This window comes from Haplochromis burtoni, unplaced genomic scaffold (genome assembly GCF_018398535.1).
Source record: "Haplochromis burtoni strain Fernald_Lab_line unplaced genomic scaffold, NCSU_Asbu1 Contig_170, whole genome shotgun sequence".
In the NCBI taxonomy this organism is placed as follows: domain Eukaryota; kingdom Metazoa; phylum Chordata; class Actinopteri; order Cichliformes; family Cichlidae; genus Haplochromis; species Haplochromis burtoni.
This window is the reverse complement of record NW_024582531.1, coordinates 1,036,094-1,053,231: the sequence shown is the minus strand read 5'-3', so window position 1 is coordinate 1,053,231 and position 17,138 is coordinate 1,036,094. Positions and strand designations below refer to the sequence as shown.

Below are 17,138 nucleotides of genomic sequence, written 5' to 3'. Positions count from 1 at the left end.
CCGTCGAGACCAAGACGAGACCAAGACCACGTAAAAGTGGTCTCGAGACCGGTCTCGAGACCAAGACCGGTCTCGAGACATCCAACTCTAGTGTGTGTGTGTGTGTGTGTGTGTGGGAGGGAAGGAGGGGGGAAAAAATTAGTGCTTTGACTTCATCAGCCCTGCAAAATTTTTGTTAAAAAAAAGAAAAAGAAAAAACTTAACTGATGTTTTGACCTTTGACATGCCAGATGCAGTCGATGCTTATTTAAGCACAGTGGACAAGATATTAGTCATCGCAGGCCGTGTTGGTGTCGTTCACCTTGGATAAATGTCTTCTGAGTCAGTGAGCTTCGCCCTGCATGCCCCATCAGAGGGGAAAGACTGAATACACAGGATTTAGCGCGTAGCTTAAAGCCCTCATCTGGATTTGTTGCACAGCGTTGCAGCAGTGTGAGCAGAGATGCCAAAGCCTCAGTGAAGTGACCTCTTTGAAGGTGAACCCAAAATGTTTTGCGGCTATTTTCTCATCTAAATTCTGCTTTATCCTGCTTTAGGCAGTATCAGGCAGGCAGCCAGTGTAGACATTCAAAGCCTGACAGGGTGTTTTGCTTATTGAAACGGGCATAACATTATGAAAAGTGTTTGGTTTTTTGTTTTCTGTTTTTTCTTTTTTGTATCTATCAGCTCCCTCTCATTTCATGCTGTGCCATGTCATCATGGCCTCTCATTTGCTAGAGCAGGTGGGCCGATAAGTGAAGCCTTTTACATTGCTCACAGTGAATAGCAGCAAAGAAACGGGCCCCATGAGGCCTGGTGGTTCTGCGACGTGGGTCAAACTCCTGCTGAGTAATGGTGTCAGGCCAAACTCCTAGTGTTAGCTATGCTAGCAGCAGCAGTGGGATCAGCCTGGGATTCATGTTTCATTAATCAAACATTTCAGAGCCCTGTAGCTAGCAACAGCAGACACTTTGGATGTATCTTCCCTAATCCTCTCCATTTTTAATCAGGCTAATCTTACACAAAACCTGATGTGGATGCATTACTGAAGGCAAAGAAGTCAAAGTGTTTCTAATGGTGATCTCTCTGAAAGCTCTTTTTCCATTTTGTTGCGCATAAACTTTAATTTCTTTCTGCTATTACCAGCATCTCTTTCCTCTCTTATTGCATTCTGCAGTGTTTTCCTTAAATTTCTGTCTCTGTTTCTTTTTTGGTAGCTTTTTCTTTTTTCTCTCCTTTGTTTTCCGCGCTGGATTTCGCCATTTGTTTACGAGCTTTTGTGCAGCGTCAGTTGATAAGGAGACCAAATGTGATTATGTCCACACATACTGTAGGGTTTTACCTCTGGGTTCATCACTTTACTGCTTGCCAGTTTCACTCAATAAAGAAAAATAAAAGCTCTTAGTTACATTGGATGAAGTGAAACAACGATAACACGAGGTGTAAATTATTTATAGTCCACATTATATAGTGTAGTGCATCGAGTGGTTTAAGACATGGAGCTAATTTAATGGAAGCTGCTACAGTGGGAGTAGTATCTGTGAATTATGCCACCGTGTGTGTGTGTGTGTGCATACCATGGTTGCACACATATACTCGTTTAGGCATTTAAAAATTGACAAAATCAGTTGACGCAAATTCACAAACGATGCTTTTTTGGAACATTTCCTACATAGCTGAGTTGAGGTGGGACAGATTGAAACTTTGCAGTCTCATAAGCAACATTGTGTAAACAAAGTGTTAAATATCAATGCACAAGCATAAATGTTCTTAATGAGTCCTTTGGGAGCTGCTCTACAATAGTGCAGTATTACTGAGGATGTAGGTCAGTGCTTTCTGCGGCTTGTGTGCCTCTGCCCTATTGATTTTCACTAAGTGGTGTGATTTCTTCATATGTTCATTATGTGAAAATGACCTTTTTCCCCTCCCTGAAAACTAAACAGGCTGCTCCATGGTTTCCCTGCTCTTCTTTCTCTCTGTTTTTTTCTTTTTTTTTCTGGGTGCAGCAGCTCACCAGGGATGTTAGTGATCATCCCTCAGCAGAATATTTAGCAGCGAAGTTGTCGGGAGGGGGGGGGGGAGAAGGAGAGGAAAAGGAGAGGTGAGGGTGGGAGGTTTTGTGTATGGGGGTGGGGGTATTTCCCTCTGTATTTCCCAGCATTCAGAGATTTGGCATTTGTTCAACAGTGATGTAACTGTCCCCTCTGTGCACTATTCATGTCTAGAGATAGAGAGAGAGAGACGCTCTAATTTAGAGGAACTGCTATCACACTGATCTGTTTTGGTTTGTGTGCTGCAGTGACACCTATTGTGTAAACATTCCTGATAGGGTTATTATTGACGCCACACTAGCAGGGTTTTTTTTTTTTTACTTTTTTTTTGTCTGTAAACACAATAGCTTGATTCTGATAAAACTTTATAAGGGTTTAGAGCAAGGTCATGTTAACAATCTGGTGAAATCTGGGTTATATTCACTAAGGCTCCCCTGATCAATTTAAGGATTTACTGGGCAAATTTTAAAAATAAGCCTTATAACTTGCTAACACATGAAAAGTACTGGACAAAGATTCAAAATATCATGTCACATTTGACCTCTGACCTCTCCTTCAAGGTAAATAGATTGATCTGAATGTCAAAATGACATTAATACTATTAGAACTTTGTTTTATTGTCTATGTTGACATAATATATATAGGGAATGATATATTTACATTCTAAATATAATGTTTCATTACAACCTTGTTATGTTCGGTACATTAACAGGTTACAACAACCATTACAGTACATGTGCAATGTTCCTGAATAAGTGTTATTGTCTATTGGAAAACAAAATGAAGATTTTTCACATGTGTTTATTAGTAAACATGTAAATACATTTTTTTTAAACAATTAAAGTGATGACATAAATAATTTGAAAAAACTAATGGTGGTTAGGACTGTTGTCTCACAGCAAGAAGGTCCTGAGTTCAATTCCGCCATCAGGCTGGGGTCTTTCTGTGTGGAGTTTGCATGTTCTCCCCATGTTTGTGTGGGTTCTCTGTGGGTACTCTGACTTCCTCCCACAGTCCAAAGACATGCAGTTCGTGGAGATAGGTTAATTGGAAACTCTAAATTGCCCATAGGTGTGAATGTAAGTGCGAATGGTTGTCTGTGTCTACGTGTTAGCCCTGCAACAGACTGGCGACCTGTCCAGGGTGCACCCTGACAAGGATAAGCGGAAGAGAAAGGATGGATGGATGGACTTGGTCCATTTTCTGCTGCCACTGTGTGTTTCACTGTGCTCATTGTATTTAAATATATGTATCATTAAGGGACCATGTCAACGATCGATAAATGTTCCACTAAAATCATCAACCAGTTCGTGCTGGAAAATGTTGTAGGGTTTGAAATCTCTTTGTCTTAAGTACATTTATACAGTTATTTATCTGACATTAAATTTTTGATATATCCTAAATACAGTAAACTTGACTTCATGAGTTAATATATAAAATGATGTAAAACAATGTTGATATTGTATTAAACATCACAATTTGGAAATATCCAAAAATATTATATTTCATCCATCCATTCGCTTCCGCTTATCCTTTTCAGGATGGCGGGGGGCGTTGGAGCCTATCCCAGCTGTCATAGGGCGAGAGGCGGGGTACACCCTGGACAGGTCGCCAGTCTGTCGCAGGGCCAACACACAGGGACAGATAACCATTCGCACTCTCATTTATACCTAGTGGCAATTTGGATTATCCAATTAACCTATCCCCACAAGCTGCATGTCTTTGGACGGTGGGAGGAAACCGGAGTACCCGGACTGAACCCACGCAAACACGGGGGGAACATGCAAACTCCACACAGAAAGACCCCGGCCTGATGGTGGAATTGAACTCAGGACCTTCTTACCAGGGCAGGGATTCTACTCACTACTATAGATTATACATTTGATACATTGTACATTAAATTAAACATTATAAAATTATCATTAATTTGTAATTCACTAATTACTTAATTCATTATAGATCACACTAGCGCTGCCTGGTTCGACTAATTTTTAGACACTATTGACAAAATTGTTTGATGATGAAAGACAGGAAAAAAAATGGTATTTGGTCACAAGCACAGCAGCTCCGCCTATTCAGACCTTCTGCTTAGGATGGGTAGCCAATCTGAGGAAGGTAAACATAAAGGGAGCACAAGACAACTGCCTTCATATAGTGGATGATGATAGAGCTGCACAGAGGGTCTAAGATAAATAGAAATTAGGTTGAATTGTAAATCAAACAAAGCTACTCCCTTAAAACCAAAAAATGAAAGTGAAGCGTGAAATGAGTACAAAACGTATTCTTTAAGTAAATACAACGGCATGAGCAACAGGAGCAGGTGATCCCAGTCATTAAAAGGTTCCTATGGAAACTGGAGGAGGTATTGGACAAGATGAAGTGGAGGATGGGAGAAGAGAGTTTTGGGTGAAATAAGGACGCTATCCTGTGCAAATTGTATATTACTTTTTTCACTCTAATACGCCACAGAAGAAGGTCTGGAATACTAGGGTCTCTTCGCATCTCCGTTGCTAAATCGATAAACAATTTACTAAACTTTGGGTTTACAGACAGCAAGAGTTTCCCGTTTCATTATCCTGTGTAAAAACAAAATGTAACCACCACAGAGTTTGATGAGTAATCTGTGAATTACTGCAGCCGCCGTTTAATACAGGTCCTGTGCAAGTAGCCTGAGAAGCTTGACTTGGTCTATGGATTTAGTCTTTCAAAATACCTCCTAATATTTTATCTATATTATCTGTTTATATTGAGTTTCCAGACACCATGTCCTCATTGTTGTATGCTGTGTAACTGTTGTACTGTGAAGAAAGGCTTGACTGTGCCAAGAAGGTTTTAATGGAGAGCCCATCCAAAGTTTAACACAACATCCTTTTTGTTCCACAGGGCTTCATTTACGTTTAAGTGGGACTGGAGAAGAGACATGGGGAGAGAGAGGGTGATTGAAAATGTGAGGTTTTTGCACTGTGTCAGACAGAATAAGCATGTAAAATCATCGCAGTCATGTTGGGGAGTATGTTATTCCTGGAGTAAGGTTCAGTAAGGCATGCAAACAATCTTACTGTATATATAAGAAGATCTGTCATAATGACAGTACAAGGCAAAAAATAGGTCCTTTTCAGACAACTGAAAATGTACTTTTGCTCACAAAATGCCACCATACATATTTACACTTGCACAAAAACAAAGAGCCAGGCACAGGCCTACACATTTGTTTTGTAGCCCAGAATGTCATCATCTCAGTCAAGCGTTCAAATCTGATTTAGGGTGTCTTAGAAAAGCAATCAGAAAGGGGAGCTTCAGTGGAACACAGAAGATGAAATCAGGACTCATTTTATTCATTTCCATATCTTGCTCACAGAAAGCCATTGGAGCAAAGTCATATGTTGGAAATGTTAACAGCATTCACTGAACTTCCTCCTCTTTCTAAACAAGTAGCAGTGGAGATAAGTTCACATGAAAGTACAATGTGTTTTCATTTGGAAACGTTACTGTATGATCGCATCACCTCTGTAGTAGATTCAGATCACAAAGTAGAAAGATTTCATTTCAGTAATAGCTCATTTAACTGATGAACTGATTTTGCATTTTAATGCATGGTCTCCACATTTCAATTTATTTGCATTAGCAGTTCATATGTTAAACACAAGTCAGACTCTTGCTAGTTTACTATTATTTAAATATGTTTTGTGGTTCATTCACACCTATTTGATTTTTGTTTCAAACAAAATTCACAGCTCTATGCAAATGTTTGCTTTTAGTGTGAAAATGAAACCCAGTGACAGCTTGTCAGCTGTCAAGTAACCAGTCTAATAAAGGATATATTCAAGCAGCATGTGCCATATGTTTTTGTAAGATTTTTTGAAAACCATGCCAACTGGTACTGTATGTGCGCAACTGTGGATTTGTCACTAATCAGGTAAAGTTAAATAAAATGTTAAGTATTCACTTGGCTAAGCTAACTGGAAAAAGAGAGAAATTACTGTACCTGCATTTCTTAAGCTTACTGACTACTTAATAAGCTAATTGCTTAATTTATACTTTTGCATTAGTCTATGCAGAGCCAATGACTGTAGTCTACACAAGAGGCAGACTATTGCCAGTGTTTATTATCTGTGTGGGCTGCATCAGTGGTGATGTGTAGTTATATTTCTAAGAAGGTACACCTCAGGTTACGGCACAGGGTTTCCGAAGGGTTTATGACACGGGGCCTTCATACCTGTGGTACAGATTTAACACAGAAGGATACATACACATGCTTTAAGTTGAGGGCTTTTATCGATGTGGACAGTAACTTCTTAAACTTTTTACTGCTTACTTTTCCAGCACATTTTTGGTCTTAGCTAATCTAAAATATAAGATGGCTTGCTTTTCAACCTTAAGTTTACTCTAAAAGCATGTGGGTTGTGTAAAACCCTCCATCACACTCATCCCTTAACAATTTGTGATGATCCTTTTATCGGATATTCAAGCTATCTTTTATTTAGCTTAGCTTAGCACAAATACTAAAAGTTAGTATGCATTGATTCCTAGTTATTTCTGTAGATAACTAATTAAAATGGTACCTCTTTTATTTCATGTGTGGGGAATTTCAAAACTAATTCTACAGTTTGATGTGGTAATGAGTGGGCTTCTGAAGTGTAAAACTAACTTTATGAGCTATTCTGAGCTTTACTTATATGTCACATCAATGCCAGTCTTTCTATTTGTTCTAGTAAATTGAATAAAAAAAACTTAACCAGGGTTATATACATAAACTATATTGGTATTTTAACTAGTTATTTCACTTACATACTGTACTACGAATATCTGGTTCTAAGATAATATTTCTTTCTTTTTGGTTTGTTGGGAAAGCAGAGTTGTAGGTTTTTCATACTGTGTAGAAGATATTGTCCTGTTTTTGTTTTGCAGTATTAGGCTGGGATGTGTGAATATGTTTACATGTGTTGGTTGTCGGGATGGTTGTTTTGACTTTCTTGAAGTACATGCATGGAAGCCGGAAATAATTTTGCTAATAAGCATATTGAGACAAAAAGGATGACAGGGAGGAGTGAGAGAAGCAGAAAAAAACGAAGGCATTTCATTTTTCGAAGTAAATGCCTTCCTCACACTGTCTGATAAATGTTTTCTGGGATTACAGCTTTCGCACATCAGAGCCACTCAGCCACTAATCATCTTTACTCTGAAAGATTTTCGTTTCTTGTCCAGTCTGTCACTTCAGATTTTCCATGTCAGCTGTAATACTTTCCCATTTGTGCAGCATTGTTCCTTAAGTCGCATTTAAAAACTTTATGCAGCCGAGTGGGGGTATACAGTGGCATACTGTGTATTACGAACACATGCAGCTTAATTAACACACAAAAAAGGCATTAGGTTTTTACACAGACACAAAGCAAAGTGTATATTTGACTACAACTGGATTGTATTTGAAAATAAAACAGTTGGCATTTCTTAAGGAGGTAGAATTTCCATGGTGATTATTCCCATTGCTTAGCCATCTCCAGCGGCTTTTCTGTTTTTTTATAACGAGTAAAATCCTCAAGATTAGTCGCGTTGGCAAATGGCCCTGCATTGGCTCTTTGTCACCGTTTCACCATTCTTTGTTTAATCAGGCATTTTCCATTGAGATAGGAATCGCTGTGACAAAGTAGGAAAGATAAGCATGAGTAATGATCATCTTAAGTCACAGCCAACGTTTTAAGCTACCACATACTTGTATATGGACAAAGGTCCCTTGAATGAATTAGATCGGGTGAACCACGCAAGCGCACGCACATCTTTGCACTCTACAGACGTCTTAAGATGACCTTAACTCTTTATGCCTTTTGACTGACTTTAATCCTTAGTCTAATCCAAAAATAATTCAAAGCACCCTAAAATCAAGCTGCGAGAGAAAACTAATCCTAAAACTACATTTAACCCCAAATGTACGACTAGGCTCTAATTCGGTACTTCGAACTTCTCCTAAATCTCATAGGAAGAGGTTCACTGACACAACCCCTCATGGATATGTCATTTTAAAAACACATTTTCATAGTTTTACGTGTCTTCTCTCTTCCTCCAGCGAGGTTATTCTCTCCAGCATCGATGTGCCCATTGCTGGAATCTGGGAGTGCCTGGTGACCAGTTCCCGTGGCAACACTTCTCAGCAAATGGAAATCGTGGTTCTGGAAACGTCAGCATCATACTGCCCTGCTGACAGAGTCACCAACAACAAGGGGGACTTCAGGTGAGTGACCTTGCAGCCAAAGACAATGGCAGATTAGTTTTTCACTTTTATTATACAGGCTGATTTGGAAAAAAAAAGGTCTCAAAATAATAGTAAATGTATTTTGGAGAGTTGGATAAGAAACCTGGTACATTTCATGTGTTTGTGCAGTTGTGGCTTGGTCAGGAACCACTTCTTCTCATACCCCATCACCAACATATTCTGACACATGCAGATACCCCTTCGATGTATGTTTCTCATGTGAGGAGGAAAAATAAACCCCAGCAATATCTGTATCTGGAGGCACTTACCTGCAACCAGAAGATTGCTTTCCAGAACATCTGCTTTTCCCACATTCATTTTTACTTGCATCACTTGCTTTTGGCTATATCTAGGGACAAAACTGGTTAGGTAAAGAATTGTGTTTTGTGTTAAAATACACCCTTCATAACCCATTAGCTGAATTTTGTTATCAATGGTATGAGCAAGAGTTCCCACCAATCATCACATACTCATTCTACAGCATTAGTACATGGGATTTACATTGGGATTTAGAATGACATGGTTGGAAACAGTCAGTCTCGCTCTTTTCAGAGATAATAAAATCCATCTTAACTGACACACTGATTACTGTAAAAACCTATAATCTATAGCTTAACCAGCTTTTGCAGTTCTATTAACTGTTAACCTATCTAGGTTAGTCCCAAAGGTTGATTCTGTTCATCTGGACGTAGCGTTTTCAGTGGGAGAAACGTTTCGTCACTCATCCAAGTGACTTCTGGAGTCTCAGCTGACTGCAGGTTTTCCCCAGCCTTATAAACAGTACATTGCACAATAACTGAAACCAGTACACTGAATGAACAATGGGCTGTGAGGTCAGTTTCTTGATCAGTAATATGAAAATTGTCATGACCCTTGATCAGCAACCACTGATCAAAGCCCACTGATCATTGATCAAAAACCATTGATCATTGATCAAAGACCATTGATCAATAAATAAATAATAAAAGTTCTAGTAAATATTATGTAAATAAACAATTTCCTTCAGTCTGCCTGTACATTGTACTTTGGTCTTGTGCTTGGACTGGTTTTCAAAGCTGAAACCAGGAATTCTCCTGATATTTAAAGCAATAGTTTAACCCCACTATTATTTATTTCACAAGAAATATTTCCAATTATAAAGTAGCATGTTATAAAAATTAATACTCTAATCACAGAACTAACTCACTCTGTTGCTATCCCTCTATAGAGTGCCCAGTCAAGGTACTTAAGTCTGGTTTTAGGTAGTGTCGTGCCTTTTTTTGTTTCATCTTACAACTGGTTTGCTTTCCTCTAAGTTTGGCTCACTAGTACAGCAGAGTCTGGACAGTTCATATTATTTAATAATAATTGTTATGTGCAATAGAAAAACTCCTACACACATTATGGCTCATTGTAGTCCAGATTTATATCATGACTACAGAGAACAAGATGAATAACTAAAGTCTCACATAGACAGAAGAAAAACGCCACACATCTACTGTGCACTCCATTTTCGCTGTCCTCGACTCCATGTAACCACGTTAAAACTGTATTTGTTAACATACATGCACGCACACCCTCCACCTCTCTTCCCTTGTGGGTGTGCTGTTGTCGTGTACACTCTTTTGTAGCTGCTGTACTTTACAGCCCACTTCTAGTGCAGCAAGCACAGAGGCTTTGTTTCTGCTGGAGCATTGGAGTAATGGGCTGGAAAATGAGCCCCCTTTTTGTTGGGGGCGAAATTAATGCCATTTATTACTAAGTAGCTGCTGCAGCAGCAGCAATGTGGATGACTAGAGGTGGGGGTAAAGAGAATGGGGTGGGGAGTAGTGTGATGGCAGGTCTCTACCCTCAGAACAGATTACTAGCCTCCTGAGAGCACTGCTCCTTTATTTTAATTTTGATGAAGTCAAAAGCGTTTGTTTTCACACATTTTTTCAGCTTATTTTCTGAAGTACAATGTGATGCTGCCTCTAGCATAAAACCACGAACATGAGACACATGCTCCTTCTTTGATTGTTGACAAATTGATCAACATGTGAGAACACAAGCCGCTCTGTCCTAAGGCTACAGAAACACAGACCTTTAATATACGGTGATGCCAAGTAACAAAACCTGGAGTTCTTTTGTTATCTGCGAAATACAGGCTAGTGTCCTAGACTGTGAATGTTTGGCTGCCTTTTTACACCCTAATGAGCTTTATTTTATTGAAACACTAACAGGCATTACCCAGAAAATGGAAATGATCCATTTGACTGTAAAATCACACTAGCCCCTATCATAGGTTGGTCAGTAGAGCAGCTCCAGGACTTGGTTCTTGATGACATTATTGAGAAAGTCCCATTTCTTGCTCCAGAGGAGTCTTCAGTGAACTTTGTATTACCATAAGAACAACACTTAATTTGAATTTCCCTTTAGGAGTAACAGGCAAGAGCAGGTTCTGCTTGAAATATAAATCCTTCACTGACATTCTCCATCTGCCACTGTGGTGCATGTTTAAATGGGGTACGCAGGCGATTTTGTAACGCTCTTTCAATATGCTGTGAAAGTTACAAACAGTTCAGAACAGAGTAGAGGATGAGGTATCCTGACTTTCAGGCCCTTGTATGGGTCAATCTGTGCCACTCCACAAAGCCAGCTTTTCCAAAGATCACCTTGAGAGTATTTATTCTGTTGTGCCTGCAAGAAACTAAAAGTATCAAAAATAACTGTGACGACATCACACAAGTTATTTTTTCACACATCTGGAGCCACAGGAGGTAAAAGTGGATGTCTTTGGATACTCAAATGTGGGCTAAAGCCAGAAGAAACCATCACAAGCAGAGGGGAGAAGACATCAACACCTTTAAATGTCTTTTGTGATTAACAAAAAAAAATATTTCACTGCACCAAGTGAATAGACAATAAACTTCATTAATAAAGTTAGTAAATAAAATTAATTCAGAAGTCATTAATAAGACAGACGCGTGTTTCACAGTCAAGAATCTGGGAGTCATCTGCAAAATAATTAAGCCTAGCTGTAAATCATTTATGCAAATTAATACTTTCCTAAGTACAGGGAGTATGAAATTGCCATCTGGTGCCGTTTGTGTAGATCCTGATATTTCTGATATTTCTTTGGCAGGTGGCCAAAGACGCTGGCTGGCATCCTGGCCTTCCTACCCTGTGCTCCTGCCACCTTTGGCTCTGCCCCTCACCCATCTGGCAGCGCTCCTCACCCCTCGAGCCGGGCAGAAAAGAAGGCGTGGCGACGTTGCGACCGTGCTGGGCGGTGGGCTGAGGAGGACTATACTCAGTGCCCTTATGCCAGTGAACTGACCCGTGTGCTGCATGAGCTCACCCAGGTATCAGCATTAGTGTAGAACTAGTGCCGAGAACTGCTGGGAAACAGGATTCATTTTTGGATTCTGTTTCTTTTTTTTAAATTGTCCATCAATCCTTATTTAGAAATTTTCCAGCTTACTCTTAACAGCAAGATTTCAAGTTCATATTCCCTGAAAACTACCAGTTGCTTTGATTCACCTGTAGCCTGCAGGTATTTCCAGATCTGTGTATGAAACATTTATATGCAAGCTGTTTTAATCTACTTCTGCTCAAAGGATTCCTGCATTAAAGTGACAAAGTTTGCAAAACTACACAAATTCTTGACATTTTCATTCATTTTATTCATCTTGTCAACTGTGCAATGTTTTTGTGGAATTATTATAGCAAGCCATCATGTTTGTCCTCTCTGAAAATTGTTGCATACTGCACAATATATTGATTTCTCTTCCAGATACCTATTAATACGACCAACGCTCAGCCTTTTGGACAGCAGTTGGTGGCCTTCACCAGCAGGGCGGCGCACTTCACCGATGTCATGGATGTCATTTATGTCACCCACCTGGTGGAGAGACTAACGAGGCTAGTGGAGAAACATAAAGATGTAAGAGGAAGCACAGAAATATACTACATCCAATGCATTTATAGTGGAATCATCCCAATATTTTACAACTGAATTAAACAGAATCAAACCCCTAAGATGCTGTGTAAATGAACTGTAAAAGCAATTACAAGGTTTTCAGTGGCATAACCTGTACGTCTTTGCAACCAATGTGAGTGACTGCAAGCAACCTCCTGCAACCACTCACCAACTGGTTTTGGGAATACACATTTTCCTCGGCAAATGGTGGTTGCCGGGCTGCCACCAGCCGGTCTTTAGACTGCAGTCACTGGGGCCTTAATGACAGTTATTTAGCTTAAATCAGCCAGTCCCACTCTTCTCAAAGAGTGCTTATTAAAAGTGAAAACACATGTTGTTTCTAGGTCTCCATTTTAATATCTGACCCGTTTCACTCCCAGCCAGCTTATGCCATCGGCTCGTCTAACTGTCAGAAGAGGGACTTGATTTGCTAAGTAACTTTTCTGGGAACTCAGGACAGTAGGAGGGGAACACTGCGAAACATATAATACCTGCAACGTGCTATTCTTGTCTACAGTGACAATTAGACAGCAGCTATTAGGCCTAAAGAGGAAGGTATTTTGTTTGTTGTTTCAATCAGGGTTGAATTTGCCATGGTCGCCCCAGACAGCCTTAGACAATAGTTCTAATTGCAGTTCCTATTCTGATTTGTGCACATGTTCATTCATTCATTTTTCCATCACCCTAAGAAAGAATAAGGTTTTGTTTAATGCTCATCTAGAGGTTACCCTAAAGACTACACCATATCACATTACCCATCAGTTAGTTGCTCTTGCACTAGACAAGCAATATCACTGAAAAACCAAAAAACCAAGAAATGTCAGTGACTTGTCGATCACAGTGCAGGCCTTCTCTAAAGATACCCTACGTTATCAAGCTTTTTGACTCTAACAGGGACCATGATTTACTAATTGAACATGTATTTATTAAGACTTGCAACTAGCAATTAGGACCACTTAACTGATGAACGTCTGCACAACCACTGCTCACCAGATCCCAACAAGAAACCACAGAAGCTTCCTTATAAGACACAGTAACATGTTTCTCACCTCATACAATATCCCACTGGCCATTGTGGCACTGGACCTGAATAGGAATCATTGTTAAGATGCATCTCATGTTTGGGCGAGTCATGTTTTTACCCTGAGTGAATTTCTTCAGTAGAGGCAATGGGATTGTTATACTGGCATCACACTGAAGGTCAGGTTGTGTGAGGGGGAACGGTGCTGGGCTTAGTCAGTGAAAAGAATCAATATTAGCTCTCACTTGTGCAATTATTCAACACAGGTCACTTGGGAGGACATATTATTAGGAGATACTTAGAGTTTTATCATTCCTAAGACAATGGTGACGAGACCACCCTCATTCACGGAATAAAGAACAGCCCAATGAAGCAACAATAAAAAGTACAGTAAGTAAATAGTGAACTGCCATCCTTAGGAAGCAATTATGCCCCATTGGAGCTCCTAATCTAAATTAAATCTCCCTGTAATGAATGAAGCCACCATTGCCTCCCTCACAATCCTGGCTGCAGATTACAAATGTGCCTGTTGTTCTATGATTGATGTGCATGATGAGTCTGCTTCTTCCTTGCATGTGTGCGTGTGTGTGTGTGTGTGCTGTACACGTACAGTGCAGTTTGTGTTAGTGTGCGCGAGCAACCATTTGCATGAACGTCTGCTTGTGCTTCCTCAGCTGGGAGACTATATATCAGACATTGCCAGCAACATGATGCTGGTGGAGGAGCATATCCTGTGGATGGCACAGAATGAGGCCAGGGCGTGCACTCGAATCGTCCAGTGTGTGGAGCGAATTGCTGACCTGGCGCTGACTGGAGACAATCAGGCCATTTCTAAGGTATAGCTGGACTACAAAAAAAAAATACTCACACTCAAGGCCACACTCAGGGCAAGGGTTGCTTATGGAGCTAAATGACGCAAAGCTTTCACTTTTTTCTCGTGGTTTAGAATAATGAGAAGTCAATTTGGCTTAAGTAGATAGTGAAAACAAAGCAAGCTAAAGATAATTTGCTTCCTTTCTTGGTTTCCTCTTCTATTTTTCCCTCCCCATTGTCATTGGGGATAAAAGCAGTGGCTAAATTAAAAAAATATAAAATTGTCTTTCCTCCCCTCGCCGCTCTCCTACCCTTACCTCTCTCTCCCCACTCCTAAATCCTGGGATGCTCATCTTAGGTATCTGCTAACATAGCTCTGGAGGCCTTTCTGATCCGTCCGTCAAACTTCCACGGTTTGTGCTGCACAGCCCTTCGACAGCCCCCCTCAACTGCCACCTCACCCCGTCCTGACAGCCACTCCCACTCTGATAAGGACATGAGCAGAGAGCGTGATGCCGTGGGGGAATCGTTGCTCAGCTTCAAATGCCACACTGTCAACAACAGTGGCTCACCGGTCAGTCAGCTAAGCAAGGTAAGACGCAAGTTAATAAGCGGTGTGAAGCTTTCTAAAATAACGCCACTATCTTCTGCTGCTTGGACGTGTTAGCTAGGGGGGGAGAAAAAAATATTCCCTTTCTCACTCCCAGCAAAAAAAATGTTCTAAACGAAAGACATTCACTTTTGAAATTTTTGATTCTTAGTCCAAATACAGGAGTGAGAGAAGGAGGGAAGATGCTCTGAGAGAGGACAGAAATAAAATACGAAAACAGGAATACAGTTTGTATACTAGCTCATGGGCACAATAAAATGAATTCCCTTGCACCACGCCTTTGAAGCATGTGAAAAAGATTACCTCCTGCCCTTAAGTCTGTTGTTGCCTATTTGTCCTGGCAATCTGACACCTTTGTTGGGGTTTGTTGGCGCGCTATAGATCATCTCGTTATAGGTGGGGTTGTGGTGGGAGCAGGGACTGCAAATAGGGCAGCAATTTGGGAGTCAGGGAATGCCGACCACTCCCCAGTGATGGATAAGGTGGCCTTGTGTACCTGTCACTTTAAATCAGCTGAAGCTCTACTACATCTCCAGTTGTGGTTGTCACAAATGAGAAATAGACATGGGGCACTATACATCTGCAGACAGCAGGCAAAACACTCAACTCCCCTGGCACTGTAGTGTCATATTTGTGCAACATTTGTACAGTTTGCACCCTCTAGCTATTCAGTCCACGGATGAATTCACCAGTGTACGTGCGTGTGAACACTGTCTGTGCATGTTAGTGTTTATGAGCAGGAAAGAGCTCATGAGTGCGTGTTTGTCTTTAAATCCACACGATTGTTTCATTTTCCCCCTTTCTTCTTCGTCAAGTCTTTCAGGTTTTGTCAGCAATTACAGCACTTTGTTTGTAGCTCCAGGGTCTGTGTAGCTCGCACGCATGTATATCATTGTACAGCGGTGTCAAAGGTTTTCAGCACAAGTAGGTGTGTTATAGGTTTCTTTTTTCTTTTTTTTAAAATCACCTGTCCACATACAAAGTGTAGCAAACGTAATACTGAGCTCAGGGATGTGTGAGGATCATACCAACTGTTGCAGTGATCCTTATTCAGCTACTGATGGAAGACCTTTTTCTTATGATTCATCTCAGCATTTCAAATGTTTCAAACTTTTTCTATCTCTGGAAACTGACATAAATTAGCAGAGTCACAAAAAGGACAATACTGCTCTGGCAGAGGTCGACGAATGAGGAATTAACATTTATTTTCATTATGGACAAGTGATCTCACTGCCAGTACTTTCAGTTTTAAAAGGTTTTCTTACAGCAGAGTCCAAACAAAAAATTATATTTTATCTTCCCACTAAACGGTTGCAGCACTGTGTGACCTTGAGAAAAATACTTTAGCTCGAAGCTCGTATGTGATGTGTAAACTTAAAGGGTTCTTATCAGTGACTCATCTCAGCTAAGTGTTTCTTCAACAGCAGCACAGAAAAGGTTCATTATTAAGACAATCAACCTTTCAATTACAGATTCACATAAGAAAACTGTTGTTAGCTGAATGTCAAAATAAGAAGGTGAACCTGATTTGACAGCAGGAAATCTTAATGATTGTCAAGTTAAACTCTACTGAAGTCATTGCACAACTCTATAAAATCATATCTTGCTTGCTAACAATGGAGTGCTCAGCGCTGCTACTGATAGCTGAAAACAATTGATTTTCATAGTCTCGACATGCTCCCAGTAAAAAGACTTTTTTTGGTAAGTTATTTACTACAAGAAAGGGTAAAAGTATCCGTGTTATTGTTGGACTCTGTTAAACTGCATTTTTTCCAACATCTGAACTGTTAAGCCCGGGACCTCTCACTAGTCTTACTGCTCTTCTCCTGTTGTTAACAATAATGTCCACTGTACAAATCCCATAGGTTACCATTTAGCTAAATAGTATCTTTGTTTTGCAATGTAAAAAAGAGAAACAAACAAAAATAGCTATATGCGACCTAGAGATGACTCTCTGCCAAACTCCTGTCACTAGGGAAAAGTGGTTTATTCCCCAACCAGCTGGCAAATGCTTGGTGGTGGTTGCTGGCAGTTTCTAAGTGGAATTGGTCACAAGGAGGCTGTTGTATTCAAAATGTTTTTGTGATGACTTTGGTCACTAGCAAATTGCTCCAGTTACCCATACTTTGCATGCAAAATGCTCATTTCATGTCCATACAGCATTACTACTCAGGGATTCTGACATTATCACCACATAGCTGGCATGAAGAAATCAAAATCCTTCAAACACAAATGCTAGGGCAGCCAAACATATGAAACTAAAGGTAGAGTGAATGTTATTTAATCTTAATTTAACAAGCCCCACTGAAGGGCCCCACATAGACGAAATACTTAGATTAAGGCCATGTCCACACTAATATGTTTTTGTTTGAAACTAAAGGTACAAACATCTTCTTCTCTCTGTTTTGGCCTCCCGTCCACACTGAGACGGTGTTTTTGTTCATGGAAAACACAGCTTTTTGAAAATGCTCTCCGAA

The 17,138-nt window shown here is 40.2% G+C and overlaps 1 protein-coding gene across 4 annotated transcripts in view; it reads left to right on the top strand.

Annotated features, from left to right (window-relative positions):
• LOC102313184 (adhesion G protein-coupled receptor A3) overlaps positions 1-17,138 on the top strand; it is a 193,059-nt gene that overhangs the window by 54,987 nt on the left and 120,934 nt on the right. For all 4 annotated transcript variants that reach the window (XM_042225375.1, XM_042225377.1, XM_042225376.1 and 1 more), the window contains 5 exons: positions 8,092-8,256; positions 11,381-11,600; positions 12,032-12,181; positions 13,913-14,074; positions 14,410-14,643. In XM_042225375.1, coding sequence (XP_042081309.1) covers positions 8,092-8,256; positions 11,381-11,600; positions 12,032-12,181; positions 13,913-14,074; positions 14,410-14,643 — 931 coding nt within the window. The remainder of the gene's footprint in view (positions 1-8,091; positions 8,257-11,380; positions 11,601-12,031; positions 12,182-13,912; positions 14,075-14,409; positions 14,644-17,138) is intronic.